The 15,045-nt window shown below is 35.2% G+C and overlaps 1 protein-coding gene across 1 annotated transcript in view; it reads left to right on the top strand.

The window, feature by feature from the left end:
* LOC139474499 (aryl hydrocarbon receptor-like) overlaps positions 1 to 15,045 on the top strand; it is a 55,947-nt gene that overhangs the window by 19,219 nt on the left and 21,683 nt on the right. Inside the window, exons 2-3 of the mRNA XM_071257543.1 lie at positions 208 to 395; positions 13,735 to 13,832. Of these exons, the coding sequence (XP_071113644.1) occupies positions 208 to 395; positions 13,735 to 13,832 (286 nt within the window). The remainder of the gene's footprint in view (positions 1 to 207; positions 396 to 13,734; positions 13,833 to 15,045) is intronic.

Raw genomic sequence — 15,045 nt, 5'->3', positions numbered from 1 at the left:
AGTAGGGGTGACAGACCCGTGAAACAAAAAATAAAAAATGTGTTGCCTTATTAAACTGAGACATTTTGGATAAGTTTTACTAATATTCAACGATGTATTGAATAAGGAAAGTTATTTCTCTCACTTTTGCATCATATCACAAGTTGTACTTGAATAGGCTGTATTATCATCATGTTTGTTCCTAATCATATTATTTCTGTTTTGCAGCCCCAAGGCCCCTATAAAGGATCCTCCTAAAAGCAACCCCAGTAAGCGGCACCGTGAGCGCCTCAACGCAGAGTTGGACCATCTTGCTAGTCTCCTGCCCTTTGAGCAAAGCGTCATTTCTAAGTTGGATAAACTCTCTATACTCAGACTGGCCGTTAGCTACCTCAGAACCAAAAGCTACTTTCAAAGTAAGTTCAAATCTTGTCATTTCGTATTGTAACAAATGTTTTATGAAATAAAAGTCTAAAGAAGAAAAAGGAATGTTTCTCACATTGCCACCTCACTTTAAATCCTGTGCATCCGTCATTTTTATTGCTAATAAAAAAACATGTCACATTTTCCTTGTCATATGAAGCATACGGTTTTATTCATAAAATAAAATGCTTGACAACTGTCATTGTTCAAAGGTCTAAGTGCAATGTGTGCCCAGTTGTGTTTGTTGGTAGTCGTGGTGGGGACAAAATCTGAAGTGTTCCTCGACCATCATTTATGTTTTCACATTATAGGGATACCCCCTCCTCACTTTTGAGAAAAATGTGACCGAGAAACATCTAATATTTTTTTATGCTGCCTAACGTGGCTGAATGTCATCCTTTCGGGTACCCATGTATACAACTTGATGTAGGCAGTATGGATGGAAGGGGACTTTTGCTGGATGCTTAATCAGTGAAATTAATACTAAATTGATGCCATAAGAATCATATGATAGCAAGTCATAATATACTTGGCATTTGAACCATGACCAATTTTATTGGTCAAAATATTTCATTTTGAATATTAATTTCCTATAGTAATAGTTTTGATGATTTTACATTTCATGACATTTTCATCATTTTCATTCATCAATAAAAAACAGATTCAAACAAAATAAAACAATTTAAAATTTATATGTTTTCAGACACATTTAACAAACGGGGAATATGAACCTGTCATTCTAGATAATAAATAAAAATAATAATTACCAGACATAGAGTAAGATATCACAAAGGCCTGTATACATCTTATTCCACCATTGCACATGTAGCCGCTTATGGTTTTGATATCAGAACTTACAATCAAATTCCATTTTTAAGATTTCTATTTCAAAATCCTTTGTCACAAAATGGAAATGTTTCCGCCTATCCTGTCCCAGAAGCTATCATGGAGTGGCTAATCCAACTTATTACAAGAATGAAATATGTCACTTGTCACCCAAATGTATAATTACTGGTTAATAGCACTACAATATCTTTACCAATGATAGACTGTTCCAAGATAATTTTCACTTTCACCCCATGCAGAGGATATTGAAAACTATTTTCCTGATGAATTCACGGCTATTATGGAGGAAATCTGCAAAGGAAAACAAAGACGCGTCACGAGTATTTATGTTACGCATTAGAGGCTTGTGACCCAAGAGCTCGCTGACCTTTGTGAAGAATGGTAAACCGCCAATTTGGTCTGTCGTGTTCCTCCAGAAATCTATTAAGTGTGCATTGTGATTTTAAAGAAGCCGCATTGTGTCGGGTAACGATTTTGAGTAATTTTGGCATTCAAGATTTAATAATTTGTAGGAAAATATGCTTCCATGATGCTATTCTATAACTGTACAATTAAAGTAAATTAAATTTCTTTTATGGAATGAAGTGGATAGATTGAATTCAGATATCATTTCAAGGAAACATTGCATTTTTGAATTTTGGAATAAAGTATATCTAAATTTTCTTGAATATATTTATCGAATTTACTTATTGAATTTATTGATAAATATTTTATTGTATGGACATAATGATTTCATAAAGTTGGTTTTAAATTTTGAAATAAGTGAATATGTTTTTTTAATTAATCAGTATTGTATAGATGGTCATGTAACTATCCTTTGCCATTTACATATTCCAAATGTTTTAGTTTTGTTCTGTTGAAAGCAATTATAATCAGGTCTGAAGCAAGGACATTATGTAGCATACCAGGAGAAGTACAGCCCGAACCCTTGTCACTTCTGTAATCTGTCATGTGTGAATGGACTATTTATCATGTATATTTTATATGGAACTGATTCCTGCTAATCTCTCAACATCATAACAAGCCTGCATTGCCTTGATTAATACACAGATAGTGTTCCACTCTCCTTCATAGCAAGTCTATTTCAAGTCAGTGGCAGGTGAAATGAACACCACTGACTCGTTAGTTTCAATCACAGGGTATGCGGTGTACATTTCCAACACATTTACTTCTTCTCACATTGAGGAGATTAGGAAAAGAAGTGTTGTATAAGTTGTGAAGGTTTACTTTTCAGTGAGTAGGAGGGGAACGTTTCTGCATTAACCCAGTTTCATCTCATACAAGTGCCGTATTTTTTATGTTCGTATCCATAGTAACAGATAAAACAGATAAAACAGACTGCTTAATTGTTTTGTTTTACCTTTGAAGCTGAAATATTAAGTAACAATCTCCAACAAAAATTCAACATCACAATACTAAAACATAATTGTTGAAACAATTCATATTCCTTCAGAAACCAAATTAGGGTTTTTCGGGTAACAGAATGTACCCAATAACACAGACTGGCCCAAACTGAATAACTCAATCAAATTATCTCTGACAATGATATCCCTCCTGCTAAGAATCCCTGCATCAAATATTTCAAGAAAATTGAAATAAAAATCTGTCATTTAGGAGGTACTCTGTAAATTCAAGTCGATACGTCTAGTCAAGCATTTGTGATAACTTAATCTCTGGCCAAGTTCTATGTCCATTATGATGTTATATTATGTTAAAAGAACACTGCCTTGTCTGTTGCCAGTTCCAGCCCAAGTCCCTAGCCTCACAGCTTGTGCATTCCTTGCTATTAACCATAAATTTAACATGATGTGATTTTCCTCCGTCATAATCGAGGCTCGGTCAGTTTGAAATTCATCAGGGTGTAGTTTAGTTCTGAATACAAAGAGAGCCTTCCTAGCTGTAGTGGGCTGCAATGGCGCGTGTCGAAAGCCACTGTCGAGCCATTAACACAAGCGACAATGCACTGGGGTGTTGTACGCTATGCTTGGGCGTTGATCACAAAGGAGTGGATTGTTTCATATTGTTAACACGTACAATTCCATGCCGAGAATCATTGCTGGTACATAACGCATAAAACTAATATTTACCTGCAATGTTCCCATGAGTCATTTATAATGTACACACGGGATGGGAAAATGACACTTTTCAAGCTGTTTTGTTTGAAATTTATCTAATATTACATGGTAATATAAGGTTCAGAAGATTGCTGGAAGTATTACTGACTTACGCATGTATGTTGTGGACAGACCAAAGTCTGTTTGATCAATAAATGCATTTCATAGGTGACTTAGAAATTAGTAACAGTGAACACTCTTTGGTATTTAGACGTGAAGTGAATATTTTCATTTTTATTCGTTTGTTTTTATCCGTTTAAGTGACTTATCTAAATTGTCGTCAAGTGTATGATTGGAAAATTATTATGAGATATACTTCTGATAATATATTGATCATCATTACATTCACAGGCAGATCCAGAGCGGGGTCACAGGGGTGCACACCCCCATTTTGGGACACCTTACCCGGTGCCCTCGGCCAGGTCACTTTGTGTCATAAGTATCATGTGAACCCCACTTTTCCAACTCCTGGATCCACCTCTGATATTACTGACATCCAGCTGGACATAGATTAAGAATGACATAATTTTGTATTTTTTGCAAATTTGAAATAAGGTAAACACAATTTTATGGATAACAACTTCTTTAATACTGTAATAAGCGACGTTTCAGTATAAGGATCTATACAGAAACGTCGCTTTTTACAGTATTAAAGAAGTTGTTATCCATAAAATTGTGTCTACCTTGTCACCCGTCAGCTTCTAAGTAATGCCTATCAAACAAGAAATTTGAAATAATATCATGCAAAGGAATAGATACATTTGTATCAACAGCTGAAATAAAGTCAAGGTTCTCTGCATCTCCAGTCAACAAGTGCATCTATATCAGTGGGTAATAGACTATAGCTTTACTGTTATACCCCAAGTGTAATACTGTTATACTCCAACTAAACCTTCAATTACTAAGGATTCACTGACTTTACTGTTTCTGTGTCAAATGAAATGTGCATAACTTTCCCTAGTCGTCATTGTACATGTGCTGTCGCTAATTAGCAGGTGATCTGTCTGAGAAAAGCTTAAGTCTGAAATATGAGTGCAGTGCCAGCGAGGACAAGCTGAATCTGATTAGCACAATGCACATGTAATACATCACTTGTCCCGCAATTGACGTGCAATCAACATGCGCCCCACCACACCAGGGCTGTACATTGATGACACAAATGTCAATGTAGGGAGGCTATAAAACAGTAAGCAGTCCATCTCCTTTACAATGCTGCTATGTTAATGAAATTTACATTAATTTGATAAATGTGTTAGACAGTGTATTAAGCAATGAAACTTACAGTGCCTTCTTATGTCTGATTGGAGTCCCTCACACATGACTGAATAGAGGCAACTGCAGAACAACTTCAAATATTAATAATATCAAGATCGAAAATATCCAGCATTGAGGTTATTAAGCATGTTATCAAACCTGATTAATGTGCAAGGAATATAGAGCAACCATGAAGGTCACTTGAAAACGCTTGCTACATATTTTCAATCAAAATCGTAAAATAAACATAGACAAATTTTAACATAAATTGCCAATTGGATACCTTTAGTATTGAAATTTCTCATTCACAATTGCCATGGTTAGGTTCTTTTCATTCAGTAACTAATTTAGACTAATAACTAATTGTCCAAGTCAATTTTTTTATTTTGATTTGAAGTTTGTAACTTTTAAAACTTAATGTAATTATCTGGTATAAGCATGTATTTGATACAAAATCTAACCTTTTTAAAACTAAAAGTATACTTTGAATTGTATTATTTTAACTGCAAATAACTTGTTTTATCATCCCAAACTGGCTCCCACAGGAGATATGGCTTGGATGAGATCAAGCGATGTCTATAGTGTAGATATTGCTGCAATGAAATTGCATCACAATGCTTTGCAGAGCATTGTGACATCATTTTTACCATGACATCACAATCAAATGACATCACTAATGCATGACTCTGCGACTGAAGCTATTAGCAGTACTTTTTACACTTTAGACACTGCTTATTACTGTCTACAAACTGAAGAAGTTGGAAGAATGATAAATAGAATCTCACCCTTGTGCCTTTTGATATCAAATATATACACACTCGTCGATAAAAGTTTCAAACTCCTCGGCAAGCCTCAGAGTTTTAACTTTTATCGACTCAGGTAGATACATCTGATATCAAAAGACACTTGGGTGAGATTCTACAATTATCATCAGATATTTTTTTATGGTGAGGTTATGAATTTGTTGCAATTCAATAGAGGGGATGTTTTCATAAAAACATCACAAAAACCTGACAATTCACCATGTAATGAGTCATCAATCATCACTTTTAAACACTCACTTTCTTGAACTTCAGCAAATAACTCACTAAAAACACAAGTAAAAAATATGTTTTCAAAGAAAAATGACTTCCTTATGTGTTACGTTCATTTACGTTGAGTTCTTCTTCATGCCAGGTGTAGTTGGAAGAATTACTTCAACAAATTGTACTACATAAAAAAAATGTATTCTTAATACCATGCAAGGAATCTTATCAGAATTATATCACCTCATCCCCTTGTGTTTTGCAGAAACAATTTTGTAGAGAAAGCTTGTTATCTTTGTAGTCATATATACTAATTTGCATCATAAAGCTTAAAAGATTCTTTTTCAATTTTTTTATCCAACATACATAGTAAGCAGTATAAAAACTGTCTTTGAAATATGGAAATAACATAAATTTGTACCACACGATTTTGACCATGGTGAAAGTTTCATATTTATGATTAGTTTGATCCCCTGAGATAACAGTTGTGACACAATGATCCTACATTGACATACAAACTTCAAACATTTACACATGAAATTGATGGTCGTCAATTGCACATTCAGTGATGTGTATTTCATACCTCATCCTTGTCAGTTTAATCAATGGTCTATTTGGCCAGCTTTTTATGGAGTACATGCACCCTAGTGCGTCGCCTAAGATCCCAGAGATCAGAGGTTTTGTGTATCAGCCATTGTATAAAATGATCTAATCAAGGTTGTTCGTATGTGACTACCGAGGCATCGTCGTCTCCTGTGATCTACACGAATTGTTGTGAAAGCAGGACGACATGGATGAGGAAATGAGCTGGCCAGAGGAAAAGAACCAAATGTTCTTTCAATTACCTCCCTGCCACCAATGCGGCGCTGTCATCATGGGTCCTCCATCTTGTCAAATGAAAAATGTCAAATTTGCTCAGAGAGATGTGGTCATTTTTCCTTGAGTTGAGTTTAGGTGTAATTTTTTTAGTTAAGCCTATTAAGTGTTAATGTAGGACAATTCATTTTACACAAAAAAATTAATTAAATTTCTGAAAAACTCTAAATGAAGCTATTACTGCTAACTAATGTATCCATGTTGCCTGTATGGGTGTAAGACCAATCAGTTTCTGTCTTGCTGCAACGCTTCTGCGACCACGTTAACTTTCAGTCTATCAGATAGCCCTGCTCTGTAACAAGTTGGGTTTAGTATGGCACTAGTTCTGTTCTTTGTATCCTATTAGCATTATGAATATTACAATATGCAATATAAAGTTGACTCAGATTCTAATAAGGAAATGGTCAATTTACTTGCTAGAAATCTACTTTTGAAATTCACAACTCCTTTTCTATGTTAATTTCTCTTTTTGCAAGTTTCAGAATTAGAAATAAGTTTGTCGATAACCTGTCAAAGAGAATGAAAATTACTTAATATATGGCTACCTGTTTTTTTCTTAAATTGTGGATGGAAACATAATAATTGTGCATAATGGCTAATCTATTACAGCCAGTACATGACTTGAAAAGCATTTTCATAAGTGTCTGACATGTCTCAATTGAGTTCATAGCTTGTCATTTTCAAATTGTGCCATATGTCATATTTCAAGTTGATATGTACATGGCTCTGGTAGTGATTGAAAACCTGATATCAGTAAATGCATGTTCAGTATGAAAAGAACCATACTGGCAAAATTATTCTCATTGATCTTACATCTAATTATTAACAAATTTTCCACAATTTTCTTTTTCACACAGTGTAAAATATTCTTGGAAGCTGTCGATAGCATTTTAACTGATGTGCTTTCACTTGGTGACAAGTTAATATTTTGGCCATCAAAGTTCTTTATTCATGCATGACCGGACAGCCGAGGCCAGGCTTCAGTGAAATGTGGGTTCCATGTAGGTTGACGTTATCTTACAAACATCTCCACATTCTCTTTGTCGCATCTTTTGTGATGAGTGAATAAACAGTCTCGCGACAGTGAGGCGATTATGAGAGAAAAAAGGAATGAAGTGTAACTATAAAAATAGGTTTCCATGGACGATTTGATTAGATTGAAAGTATGATTTCTTTGGTGGATGGCTTTTCATCTACCACGTCCTAATTGGCGCTACCTCCATTAGGCCAGTTCCGGACAATCAGAATAAAAGCCAAATTCTGGCGATCAGCTATATCTTTGACTGAGGGAGTTGCTCATTTCTAGACCAAGCCCAGCTACACTGCCTTGTGAGGCAGCAGCAGATGATTTACAAATGGATTCTGAACCATAATTAACTCTCACATCTGAAAAATTAAAATGGATGAACAGATTGTCTCATGAGGGCTTTGCTTTACTTGGAGTGATTTTTGATGCTATTTTCCTGTCAAGAAGTGAATTGTTGTTAATTTCATATCTGGAGAAATAGGCAAGTCATAAGTCTTTGATTCTGGCTCAGCTCTTGGACGGTGAATATGAAATGCAAGGAATACATTGTCAGTGACCTGGACTTGAAAAAATAGAAAAAAGACATTCTTTTGATTTAAAATAATCAGCTAAGAAAGAAGACACTAAACATGGACTGTTAATTAATATAAATTATACAAAAATGTAAATATTTTGTTAAAATATGTTTGTAATTGTTGATAAATGAATGAGTAATTTAAAATCTATTATTGCCAACAAGAAAAAACTTCTTCTTTTTTAAACTGTACAATATGTATATTTAGAAATATTATTTGAAATATAATAATTAAACCAGAAGTTGTTGTATGGTAATCTTCACAAATGTAAAGCAGTTTTTAAATCCTTCTTCAGCCAGTTCAGCATTTTTTGTATAAGAAAATTGTCCTAATCATTGCCTGTGTTTATGAAGACACTGTCCTCCGAGCTTTAAATGCTGAATGTCCATTGCAGAGGTGTCATCCATCAATGTTAATTTCAGACAAGCCAAGACAAATGCATTAATTAAGCAATGACTAGCGACACACGGCCAAATCATCTTGTTTGAACGGGAATTTTGAGTTAATTACAGTATTTTGTTATTTGCGACAGAACACAGGAGTAGTGTTTCAAATTCAATCATTGAGCAAGAAAGGCTACACTGTGTAGTTATTAATTAACTGAAATTCAATCAGCTCGTACCTTTCACCAGTCATAAATGTCCAAGAGAGGAGAGCTCTCAGTTTTATTGCCAATACTTGATTATCAAGAGTGTTAGAACACTGATGACTATAGAGTGACATACGTCACCTCCGGATTGACAGAATGTGTACAACTTGTACATCACTTCCAGATTGATTGAATGTGTACAACTTGTACATCACTTCAAGGATTGACAGAATGTGTACAACTTGTACATCACTTCAAGGACTGATAGAATGTGTACAACTTGTACATCACTTCAAGGACTGATAGAATGTGTACAACTTGTACATCACTTCAAGGACTGATAGAATGTGTACAACTTGTACATCACTTCAAAGATTGATAGAATGTGTACAACTTGTACATCACTTCAAGGATTGATAGAATGTGTACAACTTGTACATCACTTCAAGGATTGATAGAATGTGTACAACTTGTACATCACTTCAAGGATTGACAGAATGTGTACAACTTGTACATCACTTCAAGGATTGATAGAATGTGTACAACTTGTACATCACTTCAAGGATTGATTGAATGTGTACAACTTGTACATCACTTCCGGATTGATTGAATGTGTACAACTTGTACATCACTTCAAGGATTGATAGAATGTGTACAACTTGTACATCACTTCAAGGACTGATAGAATGTGTACAACTTGTACATCACTTCAAGGACTGATAGAATGTGTACAACTTGTACATCACTTCAAGGATTGATAGAATGTGTACAACTTGTACATCACTTCAAGGACTGATAGAATGTGTACAACTTGTACATCACTTCAAGGATTGATAGAATGTGTACAACTTGTACATAACTTCAAGGACTGATAGAATGTGTACAACTTGTACATCACTTCCGGATTGATTGAATGTGTACAACTTGTACATCACTTCAAGGATTGATAGAATGTGTACAACTTGTACATCACTTCAAGGATTGACAGAATGTGTACAACTTGTACATCACTTCAAGGATTGATAGAATGTGTACAACTTGTACATCACTTCAAGGACTGATAGAATGTGTACAACTTGTACATCACTTCAAGGACTGATAGAATGTGTACAACTTGTACATCACTTCAAGGACTGATAGAATGTGTACAACTTGTACATCACTTCAAGGATTGACAGAATGTGTACAACTTGTACATCACTTCAAGGATTGATTGAATGTGTACAACTTGTACATCACTTCCGGATTGATAGAATGTGTACAACTTGTACATCACTTCAAGGATTGATAGAATGTGTACAACTTGTACATCACTTCAAGGACTGATTGAATGTGTACAACTTGTACATCACTTCAAGGACTGATTGAATGTGTACAACTTGTACATCACATGAATACCCCAATCAGACACAGTATATTGACTGCGAACAACCAGTCCTTGTTTTAGCCCCTTAATGCCAATCACCAGGCAGGGTAACAACAAGTACCACCTTTGACCATCTTTTAGTATGACGCGGCCAGGGATCGAACCCCAGACCTTCCCCTCTCCGAGTGATGCTCCAACTCTACGGAGGCGGTCTGGTATGCTGGTTTGAAACACAGGACAATGTATATGATGAGACAGAGATACACGCTTCAACACCCATCAGCAACTTGGCTTTAATACAGTATTTTCTAAGTCTTGTTTTCTATATTGAATGAGTGCTAATATCTGAATAATCACTAAAATACAGAAGTTTATATTATTTTGTCAAAACCTTTATATTATGAACAAATAAATTGTTAATGCAAGAGCATAGACAGCCTAGGTTATCTGCCAAAACAGATTCCATTTGCAGTTAAGGGATAAAGAGCTGTGAACCTTATATGAATGGATCACTGAAAGTCACAGGTGACACCTGGTGTTCACAAAGAGGGTCAGCATGTCTTGCCCTTCCGGTAGCACCCGCCATTCACACAATGTGCGTAACAAAGTAAGTATTTATTCTATGATGCCAAACAGCAGTAATTCCTGCCATGCAACAGCAGCCTGTAAACAAACCAGATCACATTGTCATGCAGTTGTATGTTTTCAGTAAGTATTGAGACTGATGCTGAGCCAAGTATTATATGTATATCAAGTCCTGCTTGTCACCATCCAGTGTTAGGCTGAGAGAGTGAGTGAGTTCAAATTCAACGTCGCATTGGCATCATTTCAGCCATATCGCGACTCCAGTGTTAGAATTCCCATGCATATTAATGAATCATTACATCCCTACCAGGGTTTGTGCAGAAATATATTATTTCTGAAACAAGTTTTAAATTAATAATTGTCTTTTTAGTACAGTAGTGACAGCAGTAATAACAGTAACCGCTCACAGAAATAGCAAGGCTGAGAAATTCGATTAAATTGAAAAATCAAAATCAAGATAATTTGATTGGATTAAATCAGACTTGAAGAAATACATAAAGGGATGGAATGTACAACATTAATGATGGTTGCATTTATATGGGCTTTGAAGTGTAAATACAAATGGCCTGGCTCTGGTTAGGCCATTATATTCTTGGAGAGGAAGAACCACCATGAAGAATTGCTTGTATTACCACATAAATCCACCGATCAAGGATGATCATCACGGAGGACAGGACAACATCATTCAAGAAGAAATAAATGTTACTGAGAACCCTTACTTGAGGGAACCACCATTGTGAAATGGATTTTCAGCAAAATTACCCTTGATGAGACCAAAAATATTGCCTTGTACGACTTCATCTGGGCTGATTATTATTTTGAAGTCGCGAGACATGTAATTTTCTGAGCAGGATTCTTTTTGCCAGTATGTAATTTGAATTGGTAATACCGTGGCCAGATTAAACTTAACGATTGATTGTTTAAAGTTTAGGGGTAAAAATTACAGGCCTCTTGAGAGGAATCTCTCAAAATGGCTTAATATTAGAAGGAATGGCTAAAGATGAGCTTATACACCATGATAGCTGAACGGCCGGGAAACGCAATGGCATATTTCTTCTGACTTGATGATGCATATTATTTTGCAATTTTGCTGATAATGCATCAAGGGTGGTTATTTCACATTTCCTTAAGAGTTGTTTAAATAGTCGTAAAATCCATTCGCAGCCACAATCGTCCATTCACTGTATTGTGTGCCGATCAAGCAATCTTGATCTCTTGTGATGCATGTTTTATTGACCTAAAAGATTATTATTATGAAAGAAAATAGGATGCAAACATCGTAGGGCTGCTGCATTAGTTAAGGATGAGGTGAAGCAGAAATCTAACTTCAAAGTATTCGGAAACAAGTTGTATAATTTTGAAGATGTTTTAATTTTTTTTATTTCAAATCTATGTCTATTTCATACAAGAAAAATATTTACAGATATGATGTTATTGCATGCAAATTAATCAGTTAGTTTTATATATGTAGGAACATTAGTCTTTTTTTCTGAAATTTCAAATCATAAATCATATAAAATGTCATTGTCAAGAATTGTTTGGAAATTAATACTAAAGAAATATGAAGTCAGTTGACAAATATTCAAGTAAATAAAAATAGAAAATAAATTTGAAAAGCAAATTTCAGTGAAATGAAACTTACTTAAAAAAATGTGTTACGTGTTTTATTTTTTACTCATCCTTTTTAGAAGCAACGGGACGGATAGCTAACTGTGCACTGGATTTCCAGCTAATGGGTGTGACTCATTATTTTCTGAATGAGGCAACCTCAGCCAAAATTTGTTTTCTGAAACCTGAGAAATTCAAACTCAGAAAAATGTAGCCTTTATATGCTGTCTAACAATCAAAACAGCTTTGGGAAAACCGAGAAATAGGCAATTTGTACACCTCCAAGCAGAAACACAGTTATCAGAGACTGTCATCAAAATGGGTGTGCATTGCGACGTTCATTGCGGTGTACATTTCGGCTATCGTTACTCTCCTACAGTTACCGATTGTTCCGGTGGCTTTACATCTGAAACAATACTCATGACTTCTACACAGTTTTCTACGATGCGGCTTAAAGAGCATGTTTTGTCATAATGTCAAATACTTGACTTGCTTTGAGTGATGGATGTACATTACGAGACATGTGCTAACTACTCGTATTACATGTTGAGAATAATGAGTAGCCATGCTGGTATTGAAATGTACACAGGCTATAAAGTGGCGTATATTTCACATATATATTACCCTGTAGTTATCTCATCTGTTTACACATGAGTTAGAGGATATTTCAGATCTAGAGCAGTGTTACATTTCATTCATTCTTATGGGTAATGAGACAATATAGGGATTTCATTACTTTCTGAAAACCCTAAAAAATGGTATTTGGAATTTTTACGAGATGAGTAGGTTGTTTAGCTGGTTGCTGAGGGATATAAACCTTTGTGACAAGTGTGAAGGGCAGAATTAAAAACTCTCAAGAGATATTGAGTGGAAAATGACAAGAGTTATTGCAAGTTTTAATTACTAAAGCTGTTTTGTGTTGACGTGATATGCAGTTAACAACACATTCTCAGGTGCAAACACATGTATGACAAATACAATCTGCCCCCTAATTGAGCTTCAGGTTTCCTTACATGTGAAGAGCTTAAGCGATGTAAGAACATACGTGATTTTGTAAACAGTAAATAGGTCTGTTTCTGTCATTTTAAACAAATATAGAGTTTATAAAGTGCCAGGCAAAAGAAAGTTTACACTGGAAAATTGGATTTGGCCAAAAAATTGTAACATTACTAGACTGAAAACAGTTCCTGAAACACTGCAAACTTAACTATGATACCGGTATCAAATACTTCACCATCAAATACTTCACCATCAAATAGCCATTTCTTGTTGGTTTCATTTTCAGCCGCCATCAAACATCGGTGTGTACTTTCTTTTGCCGGTCAGTGTGTTTGGTGACTAATATTTAAAGGGTGTATGAATATGATGTTTTGAAAGAATACTTATGGACTGTTTTTATATACATATTTTATTAATTATATTGATGTTCATTTTATTTTTTAAATAATTTTACTTTTTGTGTTACAGCAGTGCTGCCAAACCGCTATGGAATGGAGTCTCATTTGATGGGAAGGTCTCATTTATTCCAAGAACCAGGATTCTCAGAGGGAGAGAGCATATTGCAGGTAAGGTCCATGCATGTTGTCTGTATATTGCATAGACAGAAATGCAGATTTGAGGTTCCAGATTTATTGATGCATCTCAATACTTGTTCCCCAACATATGAGACAAGATATATCTCACTGATACAAGAAATCTACAAAACTGCAGCATGATTGTCAAATGTGCCTCACTGCACAATTAGTGCCAATTTTAAAGATTTTAATTATTTCATTTAAATTTATACACTAGTTCAGACTTTTCCTGATTGTGGAAATGACATAAGACAAAAGTGAGGCCTCATGAGGCCATGAGTGAGTCTCATGAGATAATTAAGTGTATCATGATAATTCTGGATAAGAAGATAATAAAATAAGTTAACCAAAGCACTTCTTTGCCTGTCAGTTGCACCCCCTGTCACCTGATGTGTACATTAGTTGTCAGTTTCAAGTTGATTGACAGCTCATATTTTAGTAAATTTTGTATATTGGTGAGAAACCCACTCTTACAAGTTTAACAAAAACTGACAGCCTGCTTCCCTGATTGCTTTGGCTCATTGGGTTCAAACAGTTTCAGTTCCAATGTTATTGGCAATAGATAAAGTGATTGTGTGCAATACATTTCAGTATTGCAGTTGTAAGTCTCGTATATATACACCCGGCCTGATTACAGTACAGGTTTATAATGGCAGAGGAAGTGCATAGATTTCCTCAGATGAAATTATTCAGTTCAAACCCAAATGAAATTGACGTGCGTCTATTTCATTTATCATGAAATATTTTCCTGTACATTTCAATCTGTAAACCAGAAATTGTGAATTTCCGAGCATTTGCTGTCCAGCTGTACCCTACCTTTGTGTTCTTCTTCCCCAGCCCACAGTCGCTAATTGCACAGGTGAAAATCTGAACACCTGAATATCTTTAATCAGTGGCAACAAAGGAAACAGACCCTTATGATCTAAATATTTAATTAGCAGGGAATTAGAATTAGATTAAAGCAGATCTACAATCCCAAATTAACACTTAATCAAGGCTTTAAAACACATTGACTGGCTTTGATGTGCTCTTGTAAATTATGCATTGGGCAGGTATACTGGGTGCACACCAGCTCGTCAATTTCTGGGTCTGCAGGCACAACAGTGCATAATGCACGTAAAAAACGATGGATATACTTGTCTTTTCAACTTCTCAGGATGTCAGTTTCAATGTTGTCAATTTCTGCAACTATAACTATGGTATG

This window comes from Haliotis cracherodii, unplaced genomic scaffold, assembly GCF_022045235.1.
Source record: "Haliotis cracherodii isolate W230 unplaced genomic scaffold, xgHalCrac1.p SCAF_3, whole genome shotgun sequence".
NCBI lineage: Eukaryota > Metazoa > Mollusca > Gastropoda > Lepetellida > Haliotidae > Haliotis > Haliotis cracherodii.
Note: the sequence above shows the minus strand (reverse complement) of the source record. Positions and strands in the feature narration are given on the sequence as shown.